Source organism: Onychomys torridus, chromosome 4, assembly GCF_903995425.1.
Source record: "Onychomys torridus chromosome 4, mOncTor1.1, whole genome shotgun sequence".
NCBI lineage: Eukaryota > Metazoa > Chordata > Mammalia > Rodentia > Cricetidae > Onychomys > Onychomys torridus.
This window is the reverse complement of record NC_050446.1, coordinates 141,926,695-141,950,005: the sequence shown is the minus strand read 5'-3', so window position 1 is coordinate 141,950,005 and position 23,311 is coordinate 141,926,695. Positions and strand designations below refer to the sequence as shown.

At 46.9% G+C, this 23,311-nt stretch overlaps 1 protein-coding gene across 1 annotated transcript in view; it reads left to right on the top strand.

Annotated features, from left to right (window-relative positions):
• Tpx2 (TPX2 microtubule nucleation factor) overlaps positions 1–9,413 on the top strand; it is a 39,600-nt gene extending 30,187 nt beyond the window's left edge. The window contains exons 10-16 of the mRNA XM_036185100.1: positions 803–1,019; positions 3,637–3,732; positions 4,729–4,905; positions 6,069–6,215; positions 6,992–7,103; positions 7,699–7,886; positions 8,988–9,413. Coding sequence (XP_036040993.1) covers positions 803–1,019; positions 3,637–3,732; positions 4,729–4,905; positions 6,069–6,215; positions 6,992–7,103; positions 7,699–7,886; positions 8,988–9,095 — 1,045 coding nt within the window. The 3' untranslated portion in view covers positions 9,096–9,413. The remainder of the gene's footprint in view (positions 1–802; positions 1,020–3,636; positions 3,733–4,728; positions 4,906–6,068; positions 6,216–6,991; positions 7,104–7,698; positions 7,887–8,987) is intronic.
• Positions 9,414–23,311: the final 13,898 nt, after the last annotated feature.

The following is a 23,311-nucleotide window of genomic DNA, read 5'->3' as shown; positions in this document are numbered from 1 at the left end:
AGAGTTTCGATGGGCGGTGGTGGCACACGCCTTTAATCCCAGCACTAGGGAGGCAGAGGCAGGCAGATCTTTGTGAGTTCAAGGCCAGCCTGGGTTACCAAGTGAGTTCCAGGAAAGGCACAAAGCTACACAGTGAAACCTTGGCTCGAAAAAACAAAAATACAAAAAACCCAAAAAAACAAAAAGAAAAAAGGACAGAGTTTCAAAGTTGCTATTAGCCAAAGATGACTTTGATTTTTTTAATTTTAATTTTATATTTATGGGAGTTTTGCCTTCATGCAGTATCTGCACCACTGGCATGCTTGGTGCCCAAGGAAACCAGAAGAGGATGTTGGACCCTCAGGAACTGGAGATGGTTACAAATGATTGTTTGCTGTGGGTGCTGGGAACTGAGGCTTTTTGGAGTAGCAGCCAGTCCTCTTAACCCCCAAGCCAGCTCACCAGCCCCAAGCTTGAGTTTCTGGTCCCGTCCTTACCTCCCGAATGCTAGGATCACAGGTTCTTGCCATCACGGAGCCCCAAGCCCCTGTCTCTACCTTCTGAATGCTAGGACTACAGGTGCTTGTTGTCAGGGAGTCCCAAGCCCCCGTCTCTACCTTCTGAATGCTAGGATTACAGTAGGAATTTCAGGCTGGCAAATTTACTCTTCTTAGGAGGTGAAAAAGATGATATGGAGAGGAGAGATTTTGCTGCACATGGTGGATTATCTTATTGCTTATTTATAGGTTTTGTTCTACTTTATGTAGTTTTTATTTCATTTAAAAAGCCTTTTGTGTTTATTATATAAATTCTCTCCTTACAGATATAAATTCAAAGCCCGGGAACTTGATCCCAGAATTTTTGGAAGTGGCCCCATCTTGCCCAAGAGACCTCCTGTTAAACCTCCCACTCAGCCTATTGGTTTTGATTTGGAAATTGAGAAACGAATTCAGGATCGAGAGTCAAAGAAAAAGTCAGAAGACGAACACTTTGAGTTTCATTCCAGACCTTGTCCCACTAAGATCTTGGAAGATGTTGTGGTAAGAATACTTGAGGTGTGGGTGCTGGCAGAAGTGTTGTGCACGTGACTAAAAATCTGCCCACTCACAAATGCTCTGTTTGGTACTGTGAGTAGGACGTCATTGTATCAGGCTGGAGATGACAAAAAGATCCAGCAGAACTGGATTTTGGTTTTTAGGATTTCAAGTTTAGTAAAAGGCAATGTGTGGGTAATAACACAGATTTCTAGGAGGATGTGTTCTGAAAAGAGATGCAGTTTTTTCCTTTTTTTTTTCTTTTTTAAGACAGGGTTTTTCTGTGTAGCCCTGACTGTCCTGGAACTCACTTTGTAGTCCAGGCTGGCCTCAAACTCACAGAGGAGACCCATGGCCTCTGTCTCCCGAGTGCTGGGATTAAAGGCGCCCGTCAAGAGGTGTGGTTTAAAGGGCTGCAGACCTCGAGGAGGGAGGAAACTTCAGAGAGTGCTCGGTAGAGGAGCAACCTTTGATGTGTAGTAGAGGTGACATCCTTGTGTTGTCATGTGTTGCTTTGATGGCTGACACATGTCTTTTTTCATACGGAGTCATCCCTCAGTATCTGCAAGATTGCCTTCAGAACCTTGTATAGGTAACCAAGATCTGTAAGTGCTCAAATCTCATGAAATATAAACTAGAACAGCATACACGATTTAAATAATGAATCTTTCCTTTGAGAGGGGGTCTTGCTTTGTTGCTCAGGCTTGTCTTAACCTTCTGGGACACAGAGATGTCCTTGCATCAGGCTCCTGGTAGCCAGGACTGCAGATTTCATGCATTGTCTGGCTTACTGTGTGTCATCTTTACCTTGGCTTGTTTTAGAGTCAGCCGTGTGGGAAACTGATAGATTATTTTGTTTATTCCATTTTTCCTTGCATTAGACCAAAAGCAAACTCAAGTTATACTTCCAAGGCTTTATAAATATCATGATTGTGCCTAGAAATAATCATCATTTCCTCTTTAACTGAAAACTTTTCTTCATATGGCACCCTCATTCTCCTGACCCCTGTGTGTGTGTGTGTGTGTGTGTGTGTGTGGTGTGTGTGTGTGTGAGAGAGAGAGAGAGAGAGAGAGAGAGAGAGAGAGAGAGCGCGAGCAAGCACAACAGCGCCAGCGAGATAGCGCACACACACAGGAAGGTAGGACCAAATCTGTGGGGTGCTGAAGAAGAGAGCTGCCTGACCAGCTTTCAGAATCGGGGGGGGGGGGGGGGGACTCTTCTTACGTAAACAGATTCCCAGCCCTGGCATTCTGATTTGCTGAGTTCAGGTCAGAGAGCTCTCAGGTAAACAGCTAGGGTTCCTGACACAGTAAACGGTCATGTTGATAATAGTGAAATGTACCTTAGTGCTTGAGCTGTCCTGAGATGTTTTTTAAGTAAATCCTTTTTTAATTTAATTTTATTTTTATGTGCATTAGTGTTTTGCCTGCATATATGTCTGGATGAGGGTGTCGGATCCCCCTGGAACTGGAGTTACAGACAGTTGTGAGCTGCCATGTGGATGCTGGGAATTGAACCTGTGTCCTCTGGAAGAGCAGCCAGTGCTCTTGACCACTGAGCCCTCATTGCTCCTCTGTACCACTCTCACTGTATCCCCTGGTCAAAAAATGAAGGGGTGGGTGTTGCAGCACCAAGTGAGTCCTTAGCTATTGAACTGCTTTGTTTTGGGAAAACTTCTGGCTAGGAGGTTGATGTGCCAGCATGCAGGTGGGAAGCAGATGGACTGGAGCAGAGCCCTGGCCTTCTGGGCTTCTTTCCATGTCATATAACCCTGGTGCAGTTCACCATGGCAAAATACTAATGCACATAAAATAAAAAATAAATGTAAAAGAATCATGTGAAAGCATATTAATCACGAAGTCTGCTGGCTGGATTGATTTCTTGTGCTAGTGACAGCAGTCTTTTAAAAAAAAAAAACAGAAAATCTGGGGCTAGAAAGATCACTCGTGACTCTTGGAGGACCTGGGTTGATTTTCAGTACCCACAGGTTGGTTCACTGCCATCCATAGCTCCAGTTCCAGGGTACCCAATGCCCTCTTCTGACCTCTGGTACCAGGTGTGCACATGGTGCACATACATACATGCAGGCAAATACTCATACACATAAAATTAAAAAAAAAAAATACAGTAACCTTTTGCGTGGCATATACAATCAACTACAGTTCTGATTTCTGCATCTGTGAATTCAACTAACCAATGACATAAAATATGTGAGAAGATGTGCATAGGTTATATGCAAATACTGCACCCTTTTGTTTAAGGGATTTCCACATGGTCAGGTTTGGTTTCCATGAGTGGCGCTTCTAGAGGTCCTGACGGTGGAGGCCTCTGTTGTCTTGGCACATAAATGTTTCTTAAGGCATTTTAATTTCCCTTATTTTTTTGTTTTTGTTGTGTGTGTGTGAGTGTGTATCTTTGTGTAATGTTTGATTAAGAGTGTTAGTCCTTGTATTCTCATGTAGAAATCAGAAGGCAACTTTGGGACTTGGCTCTCTCCTTCCACCATGGGTTATGGGATCAAACACAGGTCAGGCTTGTTGGCAAGTGCCCGCCCACTCATGTGGGTTTTATCTTCCAGGCCTGGAAATTGTTCTGGGATGTCTAATTGTGTACTACTTCTAGGGTGTTCCTGAAAAGAAGGTAATTCCAGCCACTGTCCCCAAGTCACCAGTTTTTGCATTGAGGAACAGGATCCGAGTGCTCACCAGAGAAGATGAGGTGATTTCCCTGGGGGGAGAGCATCTTCTTTTCCCTCTGTATCATCAATCTGAGTCTTAATCATTCTTTACAATTAATGGGGCCCAAAGGCAATCAGCTCTTGTCTGGAGTTATCTATAAGAATAATATGAACGTTATCTGTTTTGTTTCTCTGAGAGCAATTGGTAAGGTGTGACTCTTGGCTTTCAGTGATAATGGGTTACAATCCATGAAAACAGCATTAGAGGCTTGTCTGTTCCTATACCATTGATCATGATGTCTTTGTAACATGGTCAAGAGTTTTCTGAGTTATTGTCACCATTCAGTGAGGGACTTTTAAAACTTATACTAAGCAGTTACATTGTATTGTCCTTGATACCCAGGGATCACAAAGGTGACTGAGGGTGGTGATTCCTGAGACTGTAAAATGTGAACTATCATTGATCATGCTAGCTTCTTATTACATCTCCTATTTTATCTATAAATATCCAGAGTTAGGGTAATTTTATAGCAGACCTCAGCATAAACCTTTTTATAGGTTCAGTTGAAACTAAAATACATGGTAATCTTATGTTACTAGCTTGAACCCAAACAACCAACTTGGTCCTATTCTGGGTTTGGCAACCATTAATTCCAGTCACATGTTTTAGTGGAGTCTGAGTCAGAGTCTAAGGTATAAGTATGCTTACTTAGTACCTTCTGTTCTTCATTTGTCTGTCTGATCTCATTAGTTATTCCAACATTCCTGTGAGGAACTTGAGATTTTTAAGGAGTAATTGTTTTAATCATTTACCAAATGCTTTTACATTGCTTTGACCTATGATGCGGTAGCTGAATTGGCATTGTCAATCTTTGATAGAAAAGGAATCTAGGTTTCCGTAGTCACACCTTAGGCTGAGTGACTTGCATTAAATAGTGGCTGATCTCATACCATGTGCCTTCTGAATCCACATGCTGAGCTGGGCGGGCAGAGGAGACCTGAGGACTCTTGTTTGTAAACTGTAGTCTCTCTCTTAGGAAGAGGATAAACCAGTCGTGATACGGGCTCAACCTGTGCCACATTATGGGGTGCCTTATAAGCCCCACATCCCAGAGGCAAGAAACGTGGAGGTGTGCCCCTTCTCCTTTGATACCCGTGACAAAGAGCGCCAGGTACAGAAGGAGAAGAAAATAAAAGAAATGCAGAAAGGGGAGGTAGGTGTTTGCGTTTTGTAATTTGCAAAATACTATCTTTGGTCCTTCAGAGGGAACCTTTTCTCTCCTGTTTGTCTGTTTGGAGGCAGTGTCTTGCTGTGTAGAACAGACCGGCTTTGAATATGTGGTTGTCCTCCTGCCTCTGCCTCCAAGTACCGGGATTACAGGCATGTATTTATCACACCTCACTCAGGGAACCTTTTCTTTTTTAAAGGTTTATTTATTCTACATACATGTGTCCTTGCAGGCCAGAAGAGGGCACCAGATCTCACTACAGATGGTTGTGAGCCACCATGTGGTTTGTGGGAATTGAACTCAGGAACTCCGGAAGAGCAGTCAGTACGCTTAACTGCTGAGCCATCTCTCCAGCCCCAGAGAACTTTTATATAAAATTACTAAATATATAAAAAGATATAAAAACATACTTTTTAATAAAAAGGTATATATACACTTACATAAAATTACTATTAAAATCATTGCTTTCCAATGATGGCCTGCAAGACCCCCTGTGAAATATATGTTGGGCAAGTAAATTAACTGATTTGTCTGGCACAAGGAGGCTAATGACTGCCAGTTTTGGAAGTGTTGGGAGGAAAAGTTAGGTTTTCTTTAGGGTCTAAAAGGGCCCATTGTTTTCCTGCTAGACCATGCTGCTTTGCATACACACATTCCTGTTTTTCAAGTCCGTACACATATTCCTGTCTTTCAGGTTTGCTTTCTACCTCTGTGATAAAATACTATGACCAAAAGCAGCTTGAGAAGAAGGTTCTTGTTTGGTTCTGTGTTTTCTCAGTTGAAGTCTCCTCTTCCCAGATAACCCTGGCTTATGTCAAGCTGACAAAATGCTTACCAGCATACTTGCTAAGAGCCTTTTTTGGTTTTGTTTGGCTTCTGAGATACTGTCTCACTATGTAGTCTAGGCAGGTGTGTTGATTTTCTGATCCTCCTTCATCAGCTCCTGGAGGTCCGGGCTTCTGGGTGTGTGTTGCCATGTGTGACAAGAGATCCTTGTGAGTGTTTGTCATCTGTTTTATGCAGAGACTTGAAGGTGGGGAGGCACTGAAGTCGTCGACAGGATCTGATGTCCTCTGCGGGCTAGGTTTTCCTGTCTTCCTCATTGACCAAAGTTCCTTATGTTACTCTTCTGTTTGCTTTTCCTTTAGGTGCCCAAGTTCAAGGCCCTTCCTGTGCCCCATTTTGACACCATTAGCTTGCCAGAGAAGAAGGTGAAGAATGTGACTCAGGCTGAGCCTTTCTCCCTGGAAACAGACAAGCGAGGTGCCTATAAGGCTGAGATATGGAAGAAACAGGTAGGAAGAGGGGAGCAGCTGAATGTTGGTTGGTTGGTTGGTTGGTGGGTTGATGGGTGGATGGGTGTGTAGGTGAGTGTGCAGGCCTATAGGCAGGTTGGACTGGTAGATCCACTATCTATATTGAAATCATCTGGGGTGACAGATTTGATTACTTTAATATATTCTGCCTAAAGCAGGTGTCACGTCAGTTTTTCCGTAAGAGGTCAGGGAATATTTGCTTTAACTTTTGTAGGTTACGTATACATTATCTGTCAGATAACTTCTCTCCCATTTGCCCCACCCCCATGTGTGTATTTGAATGTGTAAAGACTTCTTAGTTCATCTTGCATTTGCTGGAAGGCTGAATTCTGCTCACTCTGCTTTAGTAACTACTTGGTGATGCAAGACTCCTCCTCAGTCAAGAGTTTCTGTAACTCCTTTCTTGTCTATTTCCTTAAGTTGATGCTTTGGTAAAAAACAAGATGGGAGAATTGGTTCTCAATAAGATAGGCTGTTTTTTCAGCATGGTATGTGATATAATTGCTCTTTATATATCATAGCAGGTGATTAAAGACAAATGATTGATTGTAGTTTGGTATAATTGGCATCTAATTTTGCCACTGTCGCTATTCTGTGTCTCTCCTTAAAACCACAACTACCCAGGATTTAACGAGCCTCTGGGTCTAACTACTCTTCTAGGAAATCAAGAGCTAGGAAGTGCTGCCAAATGTGTGTTTCTGCCTCAGGGGTCATGAAACATTGTGTGCTGCTTCTGACAGACTTCTCTCCAACAGCTAGACGAAGAGCTGAAGCAACAGAAGGAAGCAGCTTGCTTCAAGGCTCGGCCAAACACCATCATCTTCCAAGAGCCCTTTGTTCCCAAAAAAGAGAAGAAATCAGTTGCAGGTAGTATTCTATGTGCTATTGGGGGTTGGGACAGAATGTCAGTCTTGGCGGGGGGGGGGGGGGTGGGTGGGGTCTAGGATTTGCTGTGTCAGCAAGAAATGTCTTACCCGAGAGGACGGTAGGCAGCTGCTGCTTCCCTCCCTCTTCAGCTCTTGTTGGAGGCCATAGCTCCCTTAAGTTGTTTACTGTTGGGGCAGACACAGCTGGCCTTTCAGTGACAGTCACAAACTCCACCCCCAAGCAGGGGACAAGTAGATAAGGGCATGGCGCTGGGATTTCTTAGGCATTGGGCAACATGGCAGGAGGTTGGGATTCTTCTTCTTCTGTGTTAAAATTCCCGTGTGGGCGAGCAGCATGCAGTGTTGAGCAAGCCATGTCACCTCACTAGGTCTTGCTTTTGTCTCATTTACACTAAGTGACTTCCCTAGGCCTTTCCAACCACTTCTTAGCATTCTAAGTCTGTAAGTGACTTTACTCCACACTTCTTCAGTAGCTTTTGGGTGCTAGCCAAGTCTTTCCCCTTGGCCTAGTCCTGGGGGGCTAGGTTTATGGAGTACTGCGTGTGCATCAATATTGTCTCTGTTTGTGTACTCAGAGAACCTCTCTGGTTCTCTAGTTCAGGAACCCTTTCAACTGGCCACTGAGAAGAGAGCCAAGGAGCGGCAGGAGTCGGAAAAGAGAATGGCGGAAATGGAAGCCTGGAAAATGCAGCAGTTAGAAGAAGTCAGGCAGCAGGAAGAGGCCCAGGAAAAGGAGGAGCTAGCCAGGCTACGGAAAGAACTGGTAATCAGCTGGGCGGCATGCGCACTGGCAAACCCTGGTTTTTCTCTGTTGTGGGTTTTGGTGGAGCCGGGACAAACTGTTGGACTTCTACCCTGACAGCCCAGAGAAGGGAAACCAGCAGTACACTCGGTACACTCCAAAAACCAACCTCTGCTTCACCGCGCTAGTTTTCTTTTCTGTTCTTAGAGTTTTCAGGTCCCTAGTTTGTTCCCAGTGTAAATCTGTTTCTTAGAGCAATTCTCAGTGTAAGCCAGGGGCAACTCCCTCAGCACAATCAATCAGTGCTGTTTATCACTGTATTAAGTCGGCCACACCTTGTCCCCAGCAGCCCTTCTTGATTATTGCTCTTTTGCCTTTTGTTTTGGACTGATTTTGTTGAATACTGAAAGTCAATCAAATAAGCTTAAAATTTTATGCTGGTTATTTTTTAAAATATTTTTTAATTTTTGTTTTTTCAGATAGATATGAGTGTTTTGACTACATGTATGTCTGTGTACTGCTTGCATGGAGTGCCCATGGAAGCTAGAAAAGGGTATCAGATCTCCTTGTTTCTTTTTAAATATTACATTTTTTTAACTTTTAAAAGATTTATTTATTGATTTATGCATATAAGTGTTTTTGCTTGTATGTATGCGTATCCACCATGTGTGTACGTGGTGCCCTCAGAGGTCAGAAGAGGGTGACAGATACCTGGGACTAGAGTTGCAGATGGTTGTGAGCCACCATGTGGGTAGTGGGAATTGAACCTGGGTCCTCTGGAAGAGCAATCAATGCACTTAACCACTGAGCAATTGTTCCAGCCCCTGGCACAAATTTTTAACTTGTGACTTTGTCTTCTATAATTGAGAAAGCTTCTGTTAGTCTTCCTTAGTAATTTACACTGAGGATAAGTTTGACACTCTTAGTGAGTGGCCCAGTGAGCAACAGTAGGAACCTGTTTGGACGTCACACTTCTCCATTTTACCGTGCCCTCCTCCCTTAAGTTTGTGATTGGGATCTGTAAACCTTTCCAACCATTTTCCTCTAAAAGACAAAAGCAAACAACTATGCACAGTTCCGCAGCATCCTTCTAAGCAGTAACCTTGCTTCCCTACTCGGCAGGTGCATAAGGCGAATCCAATTCGCAAGTACTCAGCGGTGGAGGTGAAGTCCAGCGAGCTGCCGCTGACTGTGCCCGTGTCTCCGAAGTTCTCCACCCGGTTTCAGTAGGAGCTGTCTAAACACGCCGGGCCTGGAGAGAGCCCTTTTCAGACTCGCCACCATGTGTGGCAGTGGACCTTTGTGTGGTGGTGACAACTATGAACGCATGCCATTGTTCTCGAAAATCATTTTACACCGTTTTGAAACTCGTGAGACATCACTCCCTTAGACTTTAATCAGACTTCTTGTAGTTACCCGACATCAGTGGCCTTACTATTGATCTTAGCTCCAGCTAGAGCTTCAAGGGTTTGTCTTAGCACGGTCTCTTTTCCTTTGAACCCCACTCCTCTTTTATATATATTTTAAACATAAATAAAGACAGTTAAACTCTGGACTGTGATTTCAGTCACAAGGTAAATGCAAGCAGCCAGTCTGTCCGATTTCTTCTTTGTGCAGAATGAGTTTGTGGTTAAGGAGCCCTGTGCTGTGAGGCTGGGAATCTCCTTAATGGCACCAAGGCAGGTGACTGCAGGGACTCCTGGATGCAGGGACTCCTGGAAGCCTTCTACAAAGCTGCTGTTTGAAGCACATTCTTTACTGTTGGTGCTGACCAAGTAATAACGCAGGCTACATTTTCAAACATGACTTGGTCACAAGGATTTATTCGGATCACTGTTTTCCAGGAATGTAGTCCATCCTCCTGGCGGGGATGACGAGGTGATGCAGTTCAGTTTGTGGCAGGGTCTTAGAGCTCCTTTTGACCAGAAAGCACAACTTGGGCTGGAAGTTAAGTCAGGTCTGTCACCTCCACAGGCCTGTCCCTGGTGGCTCACATTCCCCAGCTGGGCCTCAGGCCAAAGGTTCTACAGCCTCCCAAAGCAGTGACAGGCTAGGAAGAAACACACCTGCCTGGGGGCATTTTACCTCCAAACTGCTCTCGGCAAAGTGCAAATTCACATATTTCAACTTCACAAGTTTCCGTGGTCTCTTGTTTTCTTCCTGAGGTCTGTTGGTTTTATTTTATATGGATGTTTTACGTGTGTGTGTGTGTGTGTGTGTGTGTGTGTGTGTGTGTGTGTGTGTGTATAATTCTTGCATACTTGTGCCAGTGGACATTTGAGGAGTCCAGATGACCTGGGCCTGGAGTTAATAGATGGTTGTGAGCTACCATGTGGGGTCTGGGAGCTAATCCCATGTCCTCTGCAAGAGGCATTCTTTTGTTTTGTTTTGTTTTGTTTTTGAGACAGGGTTTTTCTGTGTAGTTTTGTGCAAGCGCTCTACCACTGAGCTAAATCCCCAACCCCTGAGCCTATTTTTATATTCTTTTGTTGTTGTTCATCCAGGGACCACTTTTTAAAGTTATTTCATACAAGCCTTTGTAAATGTAGCTGGAGGTAACAGAAACAGACATTGTTTCTTACAGTATGGTGTGCGATCTTGGTCCTCCCAAAGGCCCACAAAGCAGTACAAATGTGCTTCTGGCATCTAGAGATCTTTGAGTACAACGTCATAATCTATTACCGGTTCATTTTGCAAGAACATGGTGCTACACACACACACACACACACACACACACACACACACACACACACACACACGCATACACACACACATATCTTGGCACTGTTTCAGCCTCTGCAAATCCAGAGGAGAACAAAAGCAACAGAAAACGCTTGTGTGTACTTTAATCAGCGAGACGGACAGGGGCACATGCCTGAGCTTTCTGTCTGTGGTAGAGAGACTGGTAGCAGGGGAGCCTTTGACATTTCCATGAGGCTGTTGGCAAGGGGGTTCTAGGAAAGGACCAGCTGTAGCTTGGGCTTGAGTTTGCAGTGGAGACCTAAGCACGGTTAGATTCTGAGTGGTTTTATTTTAATGTTTAAGGGTGTGTGCCCTCAAAGACCAAAAGATTCCCTGGAGCTGGAGTTACACACAGTTGATTGAGCCTCTTTGGCGTGAGTCCTTCACCAGAGCAGTGTGTGCTCCTAACCAGATCCATGGCTCCAGCCCCTCTGAATGCTTTGTTGCTAACAGATTGTATGGGGAGACAACTAAACAAAGCCAGGCCTGTTCTTGAGGTGCAGGGAATCCAGTTTTGTACCAGTCCTTGGATTTTACTGTCAGCTCTTGGAGTTTACATTCTTTTCTGATTACTTTGTGTTTTCACTTCACATGTCTGCATCCTTCTCCAGGCCTGTCCTCTAATTCTCTGCTGTGTCAGTTGCTCACCGGCATTGGTGCTGGGGTAGTGGGACACATCAGGCATGTTCTGATGATCCTGAAAGGGCACTGGGTTGTTTTGGGGGGTGACCTGGTTGATCATGCGGACGAACAAAATTAGCACTAGGCTTTCACCTAGGCATTCTGAGGAAGGCAGAGAGGCTCCTGGCCATGTTTTCTTATCCCTTCAGGCTGTGTCTTAGAGAGTTTCATCTTTCCGTACTCAGAGGTAACTTGGAAAGTTTTCTAAATAAAGAACATATCCTGAGATAAAACTTTACACATTTGAGCTGGGTTTGGTACATGCCCTGGGATAAAGCTTTAAACGTTTGAGCATGAGCAGAGGCAGGTGGATCAAGGCCAGCCAGGTCTAGTACTGAGTTCCAGGACGGCCAAGGTCAGACCCTGTTTGAAGATACCAAATAAATAAAAGAATGTATACATTTGCTCATTTTATACATATGACTACTTTCCTTTGAATTTCAATTTGTGTGAAAGGTTTATTGTGATTTTTAGTTGTGTATATATGAGTGAGGTTCCTGTATAGGCCAGAGCTATCAGATCCCCATGGGAACTGGAGTTACAGTGGGTACAGCTAACAGAACTCAGGTCTTCTAAACAGCTGAACTGCAGCCCCAGCCCCTGACTTCCATCTTTATTTTGATCTTGATGCCTTTTATCTTTCGTTGGTTTCCATTTAAACTTAAATTTTCTAATACAAGTTGAAAAGAATTCACTGGATTTTACTAAGAAATCTGGCTACCATTTTGCTGGACAATTTCTCGAAATTGCCAGCATTTGACATGCAGATTGCCGAAATCCCTGCAATTTGGTTGCTTGGACTCCACAGTGGCTTCTTCCCATGGCATACTTCGGCACTAATTCAGGCAAGGTCATTGTCGCCCTTCCTGCAGCCCATCATTTGCCCTTGTGCTGTAGCTTCCTGCCATTTTGGTAGCTGTTTAATTCCTTTTAGGTTCTTTTCCACGGAGTTTGTGTCCCTGGGAAGTAGAGCTGAGGGTAGGGCAGACTGTAGTGTTGCCCGTTACGGTGTTTCAGAGAGGAGACCTGGATACAAGCAATTGTACGGCGGCTAGATGGGCTGTGACTCAGGCTCTCGGCTCAGCACTGTGGGAGCGCAGACTTGGCCACGTGAAGCTGTGATTCTTCAAGGTGGTTTATCTCGTTTTAAAAGAAGTGCTGCAGTAGTTCTGCTCCTTGCCAGCAGAATAATACGGGCTGCGTGGACCACGCAGCTGTGCTTTCCTCCTTTCTTCCCCTCTTACTCTTTAACACATCCCTACTGTGTTGCCGTGGAATGTTTTGGTAGGTGCTTGTTTATCAAGCATTGCCCACATAAATTTAGCTGGGAGGTCTAGAAATTAAACTTAGTCCCTTGTACATACTAGACAAGTGCTCTACCACTGAGTAATATCTTCAGCCCTCTTTTTTTCCCCCCCCCCAGAGCTAAGGATCGAACCCAGGGCCTTGCGCTTTAGCTCTACCACTGAGCTTAATCCCCAACCCCATTCAGCCCTCTTTTTTAAATTTTTTTTTTTTTTTAAATTATATGCTCTTGGAGGCACATGGCAGAAAAGATTAAGTTATAGCGTAGTGCATTTTTTGAAAATTGTCCCATCTGCGCAGGTGTCCTCCCCAGAGGTGGTGTCACCAGTGTTCTCAGTGTCCTCTCCCTGCAGCCTCCGAGCACAGTTCAAACCTCTGCCTTTATTTTCATATGCAAATCGCATCCCTCCGCCTCTTGCTCTTTGCAGTGTGCTGTGGCTTTGAATGATGCAGCTCTTGTACTCCTTTGAGCATGTCCTGGCTTCCTGAGTGTGAAGCCTCATGGGAAGAAGGTAGGGACAAGAGGGGTCATGAAACCCAGGGGCAGATCAGCAACACCTGGCCTTGGCTTGGCTTTGTTGCCCTGTAGGCTTTTTTTTTTTTTTTTTTTTTTTTAAAGATTTATTTATTTATTATGTATACAGCATGTATAACCAGAAGAGGGCACCAGATCTCATTACAGATGGTTGTGAGCCACCATGTGGTTGCTGGGAATTGAACTCAGGACCTCTGGAAGAGCAGTCTCTCCAGTCCCCTGTAGGCTTGCTTATTACTAACTGAAGGGCCTGTTTGAACCTCCGTCTCCTTTTACAGAAACTGATTTCCTTATACAGAGCTCCCTACCAGCACAGCTGATTTTGACCTCACTGTGTAGCTCAGGCTGGCCTTGAACGATGATCCTGCCTTAGCCTCCCAAGTGCTAGGATTACGGGTGCGTACCTCAGGGCCGCCTCCAACATCACCCTTTTCAACTTCATAGAAGCCTCTTGGGGAAGTTCTTCAATGCTGACAGTAGCAGTTAAAAAAGCTGTGAGACACGTGGCCAGGCTCCTGTTTCTGCCGAGGCTGAGTGTCAGTCTGGTGGTGTGGATCTTGGTAGGATCTGGTCAACATTGTGAAGCCTGAGCTGCCATCTGCCTCACAGCCTGCTGGGATGCTCATTTTAGACAACATATAAAGTTTCCTGGAGACAGGACAAACCCAGGCCTATGGAAAGAGCAGGAAGGTACTTTGAGCAGTGACGAAGGTGTAACCAGGGAGTCCACATGTTTGCTCCAAGGCCAAGAATTCCAGGACAATTTGTTACTCAGCTAAAGCCAATGTGGTTGCTACAGAAAAGACTCAGGCAGAGGCACGGGCCCCTTGTTTCCTCTGCCTTCTTACACACCCACTGTCACGGTGCTGTGTGTGTGTGTGAGGGTGGGGAGGGTGAGGGTGGGGAGGGTGAGGGTGGGGAGGGCAGCAAGCAGCTGACATTGCAAAAAAAAAAAGGGCTGATGGGTTTTTGGGTTTTGCCCTTTCCTATCTTGTATGACGGAAGCTGAGCTCAGGCCAAGACATGACTTTTGTGTTGTGGTTCTAGGCTCCCTGAAAGCAGTCTGCAAATACTTGCCATTCACTTGGAGAAAGTGTGGTTACAGAGTCAGAGGCTGCAGGAGATTTGGGTTTATCAGGAAAGAATCCTTAGCTGGAAGCATCATCTGCCCTTCTCTCTTTAGGAAAAAAAGAAAAAGCCTGGACAGGGGATGCTCTCCATTTCCTGATTTGCAGAGCCTGGAGTAGCTAGGACCTGCTATCCCCAGCACTGTGGGCAGGTGTGTAGATATGCCAAGAACCATGGCCACGGGCCATTGCCCAGCTTGTTTGGGCTCTGATGGTATTCTCGGGTCTTCTTTCAGGAGCAAAGGTCAGTCAGAAAAGAAGATCTCAGCATGTCAGACTACTAAACAGTAAACGTGAGAAGCAGTTTGGGGTCAAGCTGCTCAACAGTGCTTGGTGGTAAGGGGGGATGGTAAGCTTTCCAGGCTCCTGTTGACTCCCTGTCACAGCCACATTGCACAGATAAGCTGCTGTGTTCTGGGTGAAACTTTAGTATGGTTTTTGTTTTTATAAAACACTCCCCCGTCTCCCTTCCTCTCTCTTCTTTAATAATAATACTGTTAATAATACTTTAATAATAATACTATAATAATACTATTCTCTGACCACACTCATACTTTATAAATACCAATTTTAACAGCAGCATACTACTCCATTCTTTTTCCTGTTTGCTTTTCCCTGGTGAAAATGCTTGCTTTGTGAAGGATTGTTCTGGGCTGTATTTATAAACTGTATTGTCCCCCTTAATGTGTTGTGTCTGTATCAACTTTAAATTGAAATCTTCTAACCACTGTAAGTAAAATATAAGCTTAAGAGGAAAAGGGCTGGGGAGATGGCTCACCTGCCTTCTGAGCATGAGGACCTGAGTTCGATCCCCAGAACCCTTGTGAAATAAGCCAAGGGCAGTTGTGAGCCCTTGTAATCTCAGTGTTGAAGAAATGTAGGCAAGCAGATTCTAGTGCTTGCCAACCAGCCAGCCTAACCTGACTGATGCGTTCTAGGTCACTGAGAGACTGTGTCTCAAAAACTGTGTTGGGGCTGGGGAGATGGCCCGGTGGGTAAAGGGGCTTGCTGCCAAGCCCTATGACACGAGTTCAATCCCAGGGACCCACATAGTAGAGAGAGAGAATGGACCTCAGAGTTATTTTCTGACTTCCACACATACGTGATGGTACGTATACAGATATAATAAGTAAATAAATGCAATAGTGTTTTTAGAAGGTAAGAATAAAGGTTCTTTAAAAAATAACAAGGTTGGGGTTGGGGATTTAGCTCAGTGGTAGAGCGCTTGCCTAGCAAGCGCAAGGCCCTGGGTTCAGTCCTCAGCTGGTGGTGGTGGTGGGGAATAACGAAGTAGAGGGTGTCCTGAGGAATGGCACCCAATGTTGTCCTCTGACACTCATTTGCACATACATGCCCCCCCCCAAATATGAATACGCATGTGCATACACAGAAACACAGTGCCCCTAAAAGCTACAGTCAGGGATAAGGGAAGACAATGGATAAATAAAGCGCTTGTTCTCTAAGCATAGGAACCTGAGTCTGTAGCCCCAGCACCTATGGAAAAGCCAGACACAAGAGGGAGACAGGTGGTTCTCTGGAGCTCAGTGAGAGATCCTGTCTCAATAAGGTGGAGAGGACTGAGGACACCTGACATTGACTTCTGGCCTCCACACACAAATGCACATATGTACACATAACTGTCACAGACAAGTACATGCAACACTCACTCAACCGTCCACAAACAAGCCCAGCCAGTAATGTTATTCTGGCATGTGTACTTATTTGCAAGTTATTCATAGCTACAAAATGGGAAGCTGCTTTTAGTTAACATGGGGTCAGCATTACTGACACCCATGCCCAGCAAAAGCAAAACAAAAAAATGTATTGGCACCTAGCAATAATTCTGGAAATATTCTAGTTATGTTGTTTTAAAGCCTTGCAACTACATTTTCAAGGGGATGTCCACAGTGGGCCTGTTGTCCTTAAGCTTCAGGTCCGATTGGAAAGGAGAAAGTCCTTGGACTTTTTAACTCAGGAGGCTGTGATGTTTCTTTTGGAAAGTGGGAATGGAGCTTATAATCTCACTTCTGTTATTGACAAGGGATGACCTTTAGCACATTATTCTTCTTTTCTGAGTCTCAGTTTCCACCTCTGTCAAGGAAGGCTGAGCCAGGACAAGGCATAAGGCCCCTTTCATCTTAAATGCCTTCGGAGTTCCCCCAGGTGATTTCTTTAGATGCTGCCATCCACTTGCACGCTCAGGTCCTTCTCCAGCTGCTTGCTGCGCTCTGCAAGAATGCTGCTGCCTCCCAGCCCTGCTTTCTCACGTGCACTTCAATAAAGCATGTTGAAGGCCAGCGTGCTGTCTTGTTGAGGACTTTCCAAGGGCTGTTCTGGAAGCGGAAATCTAGCCCAGATCACTCCAGGGGACTAATCCCCAAATAATGTTGTCCTCTGACACACACATATTTTCTGATGTTTCTCTTGACCTTGGAACTGGTTAAAGACTGCACAGAATGTTCGGTTACTAACAGACTCCATAAAGCTACCTCTTGCCCCATCCAAGATGCAGTTTTTTGGTTTTTGTTTTTCTTGGAAGCAGTCTTCCTGTTGTTGGAGGTGGGTTAGGATATCACAGTAAAACCGACACCTCATCTTTGCTGCTTTTATTTCTCCTCACTGCACTTTGCTTTTTATGGCGTCGGTGGCCGAGGGGACTGGTTGCTTTGTCGCCTTGTGCAAAGTCCAGGAGGAGCACAGGACAGTTAAACCAACCTGATAATAGGAAACTGGGAGTTGCTCCTCCAGCTTCATGGCCTCGAGCATGGCATTTGAATCCTCCAGACTTTAATCTTGTCTTGTCGGAGCGGTAGGGATTAGGGTAGTAGCACAGTTGGGTTCAATCCCAAGCTTCTTCATTAAACCAGGTGGCAGATGCCTGTAATCCCAGCACCGGGGAAGTGGGGGCAGGAGAACCGGCAGTTCAAGGTCATCTCTTGTCTGTCTCAAGCTTGAAGCCTGCTTGGCTAGAGACTCTGTTCCCAAAAGGAAAGATGGTGATATAGTTTGTTGGAACGATGTGTCCAGAATGGGCCTCTCCTCCAGTGTGGTGAAGGGGAGTTTTCCCCAGCTCTAAGATGACCCTGGGCACTGTGGGCACCAATGGTGACTGCTAGCTTTTGTGAGCATGACCACGCTTGAGTCACATACCCAGTTGTCAGTGGGTGTGTGTCACCAGCCGTGGCCGGAAGCCCCTGCTGCTTACCCTTGGCTAACAGCCTGACAGGACAGGACAGTGGCTCCTAGTTAGCAACCAACTAAAGGAAACCGGGAACCTTCTGTGTAATGGAGGAGGCTCATGGGAATCCACACGAGTGAGAGAGGATCAAGGGATGGGCTTGAGCTGAGCTGGCAGCAACCATCATCCCTCTGGCCGCTGGCCGCTGTCTTGTGGTGGGCTCACGGAGCCTGGGATGACTTCCTTACATGTGCACATCGGCCTTTCCCTTCCTTGAAGTTTGTAGTGAAGTGAAAGACCAGTTCAGGAGGCAGTCAGTCAGCATGGCGGGATGGTGAGTGTGTCTTTCCGTACATTTCCCAGTGCTGTGTCTGCCACGGGCTTCCTGGCAAAGGGAGGCTCAGCATCCTGGCTTGAGAGCTTTCTCCATGAAGCCACAGCATGAGCATCACCCACAGCTAGAAATGCAAACTCACCATCCTCTTTCTGGACCTGATGAATCAGACACCATTGGTATGGGCCCAGGCTTATGTGTTTTCATGAGCCCTCCAAGGGAGGTGTTACATGCCCAAATGTGGAGACCACTGTGCCAGGGAAGGGACCTGCTGATCTGGACTCAGGTTCCCATGGAGCTGGCAAGCCACTCTCTTATGTGACCCTAAGTGCCCAGCTAATCAGAAACACCCAGGATGAGCACACTTTCCTCCCTACCCAGGGCCCTGGGGAGTTTCCCTGTCCAGTCATTTCTGTTGCTAAGTTCCTTGAGTGGGTGTTTATCTCTTCAGTAAGACTCCATGACTAGGAGGAAGATGTAGGACAGGTACCTTTCCTTAGATTCTTCCAACAAGTCACATGACAGACCAGAGGTACATTTTTTTTTTTTTATTTGACTGGAAGTGGCAAGGTCTGTGTACCCTGAAGGTCTCTTGAGAGCCTTGCATGGGTGTGGGTGTCCTCAGGGGCTCCTGGAGGGCGGGGCTTGTCAGCTGGGGTGCCCACTGAACTCAGCATTGTGTGTGTGTGTGTGTGTGTGTGTGTGTGTGTGTGTGTGTGTGCTGCAGGGGGACTCCAGCTACTCCAGCTAAGCCTCTCAGGCTTATGGGGCAGATATTTTCCTTTTTAAACCTATTGCCAGAAGAACAGGCACCCCTCAATGTGGGCCATGCCCAGCTGGATGTTTAGGCTCCTGACAGGGACATGGCAGCTTCTGGTCATTGAAGCTACAAGCTTCAACAGGCCCAAATGATTGCCAGAGTGGCCCAGGTGTCAGGTGGGCTACATCCAGAAGGAGATTCCTGAGCTTCTGCTCCACTGTTGCCTTGGACATGCTTCATCTTCCCAGGCAGGGCTTCCTCCACCCAGCAGCCCCTCCGAGCTTGCCAGGCATCCCCTCAATCTTATGGTGACCCAGCTTAGTTAGCCAAGAGACCTGGAGCTTTAAAAATAGCACAGAGGCAGCCCAGGCCAGGAGCCGCTTGGCCACACAACAGGACAGAACACACATTCCCATTTCTTGAGCCATTTCCTGGGATCATGAGTTGAGAATAATTCCCAGAACAAAGTCAGGTTACTAACTCCTAGGTCTGTGCTCTGCATGGCCCACTTCTCGTCTGTGACACACCCACGCTTGCGCTGCTGCCCCTGCCTTCCCGTGCACTGTGCTCAAGCCTGCTCCCGGGACATTTCCTGTTCTTGGAACAGCTGCACCAGACTGGGGTACCCTCCTGCCACTTGATCCTATAGGGAGGTGTCCAGTGGCTGTGGGCAATTTTCAGATGACCTTGTTCCTCTGACGTCATTAGGAAGCTATTTTTAGCTTTGCTGTTTATGCTGCAGAAGTTGGACTGGGGTGGGGGAAGGAGTGTGTGGGGGGGCTGGGCTGGCTTCCCTTGCTCCAGAGCCATGCCAAAGAAAGAGTATTTATTCTTCCATATTAATAGAACTCCTACTGGGGCCACCAAGTTGATAAAAATGTCTCAATATTCTTATTGTTTTTAGATATGGCCTCACTACATAGCCTGCCTCTGCCTCCTGAATGCTGGAATAAAAAGGCTTGTACCACCATACCTGGTTCTCTTTTTCTTCACACAGGAGTTTACTTTTCAGTGGCCACTACTTCTGGCTCACAGTGGGAAGCCTGTGGGGTGCAGGGTCAGTTTCTCCTCTGCCTCAGATTCTTCTTAGAAAAGGGAATGATTATGTGCCAAGGGGAGCTGACGACACCTGGGTCTGGCACAGAGCCAACACATCATGATATCAGCATCTGTCACTATCAGCCACACAGCACCATGTACTGCTGGGGATGGAGACGTGGTCCCTAACACCTGGGCTTGCAGAGGTCTCAGCTGTGGGGATGTGGGTACACCCCCTACAAGTTGAAAGTAACACCTGCCACATGAGTCACTCTATCCCAACCCTGGAGGGATTTCAAGGCAAGGGAGAAGCAGTTCCTGCCTCCTAGGAAAGCCCCTGTCTGCACCTCAGATTCTCCTGGGAAGATAGCTGCTTCCTCTGATCTATTGGCTGAGTTCAAGGAGCTGGGACATCACAGGTTATGGGAGCCCCAAGGTGCTTCTGTGTGCATCTGGGCTAAGAAGCATGGCCTCACAGGACAAGGATGTGTCCTCAGAACTGTCCTCTGGCTATACCAATGTGACTTACCGGTAGACAGCTGGCCCTCTCTGGGCCTCTGGCAATGATTTCTAGTAAGTGGGTCTCTGGCATGACAATTTTCCAACTTGGGTTTGTATACAAACAGTCTGAAGCACTGCTCAAAATGACCAATTCCTGGTACCCTACCCCAAGCAGCCCTCCCCTGAAACAAATTCCAGGAGCTTAGGCGTTGAGAAAGCTCCGAGCAGTGGGGCTTGTGCCTTCTGCTGAGATCTCATCCCTGACCACGCGTCCTCAAGCCTTTGTTTTCTGTTTCAGATCTCAGCATCACCCTTACCATGCTCTGCTGGTGCCCATGCTGACATGTTTTCACTTATTTATTCACCCAGTCATAGCTATAAAGGGTCATTGAAAAGAACCACAAAATCCAAACAAGCAAGAGACACTCAGAATGCCCGCTGATGTCTCTCCTTCACCAACTTCAGCAGGAAGGCCAGGGTCTATGGCAGGGACAGAGCTTTCTCACAGGACTGGCCGGGAAGGACAAAGCTCCGTGTGGAAGAAGGCAAGGAAAACAACGTGCCCCAGTGGCTCTCAAAGAAGCCTGGAGTGGACGCGCAGCAAGGGAAAGGCCATTGCTCAACTGCCTGGATTTTCCATCACAGAGGAGCGGGGAAGGGTCAGGCGGGGAGCGTCTCCTCAAGCAGGTCCTTGTAAAGCCTCTTGGACGGATTGATTTCCTTGGGGAGCCAAGAAGCAGTGCTGGGTGGAGTTAACCCCTGCATTCCCAATGAGTTTGCCTGGAGACGAGCAGGACCGCAGGACCCGGGAGCCCGCGCTCCTGGAAGGCAGAGCAGCCCAGGGCAAGTGGCCTAAGGAGCCGTGAACTCTGGCTAGAGAAACCTTCTCTCTGGCCTTGTTAAATCCAACAGGCATAATTGCATCCTGCTGACCTTAATTCCCCTGGCGGGTTTAATTGGGCCTGGCACTGTCCCACTTCCTGCCTTGGCCCCACAGAGGCAGAGAGCGTCTGCGCAGCTGGCACGGGGCGGGGAAACCCCTTCGTGAGTTAGGTGGGCAGGGGTTCTGGCAGCTTCTTGCAGGGTTGAGGAGGTTCCCCTGTGCCCCTCCTCCTCTGCCCCTCCCCTGCGCCTCCAAGAGAGTGCTGAGAAGCCTGGGGACACCCTGCGGAGCAGCTGACAAGACCAGGTCATCCCACACAGATCAGAGCCACTCCAGCCTCCTATCCCAGCAGAAGGCACTTTTGGTAAAGCAGGCAAAGTAGCTGGGCTCTCTGTGGTGGTCACCATATTACCAAGTCCCAGGCCCCTTTGCTCTGTGCCAAGTACTTTATATACACAGGCTGGGCACAAATTCTGTTACTCTGGGTGCTTCCAGCCCTCTAAACACTTAATGAGTTTCCTTCTGGGAGCAGGCGGTCCTCCAGCAGAGGAGGAGACCTCGTGTAGATGTAACAGTACATGTCATCCTCAAAGCTGGTGGCTGACAACTCCACTGCAGTCCTCCTGACCCTCACCCCACAGGGCTGCTTCAAGACTAAAGGCAGGGTGTTCCCGGGACTGGGGAGACCCACTCTTCAGAAAACATTGCCAGAGGCTCCAGAGAGGGTCAGCTGGGAGGCAGCCAGTCCCCTGGTAGGAACAGTCGGTATAGTACTGGTGTCACAAGCATGAGGACCTGAGTTCCATCCTGGGCACTCGTGTAAAAGCCGGGCGTGGTAGCTCTAGAGAGGCAAAGAGGTACATGCATCCTGGGGGCTCCCTGGCCAGTCAGCCCAGCTAAATTGTGTTCAGAGACAGACCCTGTCTAGTTTGCTTTCGGTTGCTGTGATAAAACACCATGACCAAAAGCAACTTGAGGAGAAAAGGGTTTATTTCAGCTTACAGTCCGCCATGAAGGCGAAAGCAGGACAGAAACTCACAGCAGGAACCTGGAGGCAGGAACTGAGGCTGAGGCCATGGACTTACTGGCTTGCTCCCCCTGGCTTGCTCCCCCTGCTTGCTTATACAACTCAGGACTCCTTGCCCAGGGATAACACCACCCATGGTGGGCTGTGCTCTTCCCCATCAGTCACTCACTGATCAAGAAAATGCCTTACAGACTTGCCTATAGGCTATTTTTTTTAAAAGATTTATTTATTATGTATACAGTATTCTGCCTGCATGTATGCCTGCAGGCCAGAAGAGGGCGCCAGATCTCATTACAGATGATTGTAAGCCACCATGTGGGTGCGGGGGGAATTGAACTCAGGACCTCTGGAAGAGCAGTCAGTGCTCTTGACCTCTGAGCCATCTCTCCAGCCCTAGGCTAATCTTATAGGTTAGCAATCCAAGTTTCCTCTTCTAAGATGGCCCTAGCTTGCAGCAAGTTGACAAGGACAAACAAACAAAATCGACATAGATGAGGTGGAGCAATGGAAGAGGACAGACACCCTGACACCAACCTCTGCCCCTACCACCCACAGCGCTCCTCAAGCAACTGGCTGGCCTTGGCGAGAGCTCGTGCTGGTTGATTTTATGGGGGAATCCTAACAAGACCAGCAGTTAGGATAAACCCCGTTGTGATTAGCGGTGGCTCTGAGTTTGAATGTACTATTCTGAAGCCAGGCTCAGGGGCTTTGGGACAAGCCGTTTACCTCCCCAGCTCCCCAGCAGCATCAGCCTCCACATCTTTAACATATGAAACACCAGACTGGAAGGACTCCTGTGTGGGTCCTAGGAGCTGGGTAAAGTCAGCTCTGGGCATCATCAGCCCTGGATGGTAGTAGGCCCTCTCTCGTGTTTGACAGGTGACATATTATTGATAGCCACAGAAGTAACTAGGGGATGTCATCAAGGACCACTGCAGTAAAGCAATCCAAACTCCCAGCTAGCCTTGTTAGCCAAACACTGGCTATTATGGCAGGCATGTGATGACACACAAGTACCATGTAGCCATGCCTAGGTTGGGAGCTCACCACGGGAGTAGTCTGGGGGCACCAAGGAGCATTGTGGGTGCAGGAAAACAGTAAAAGGCTGAAGATGTGAGTGACACATGTCTGTCATCTCAGCACTCTGGAGGCTGATGCAGGAGGATCAAGAGTTCTAGGCTACCCTGGGCCACATAACAAGACCCTGTCTAAAAACCAAAAATAAAAGTAAAACAAAATAATGGTAAGAAGCATTGATGGCTCCCTTCCACTCAAGTTATGGATTTCTTGTTATCCTGCCAAAGAAGTGTGCACAAGTTACAGACCCTCTGTGCT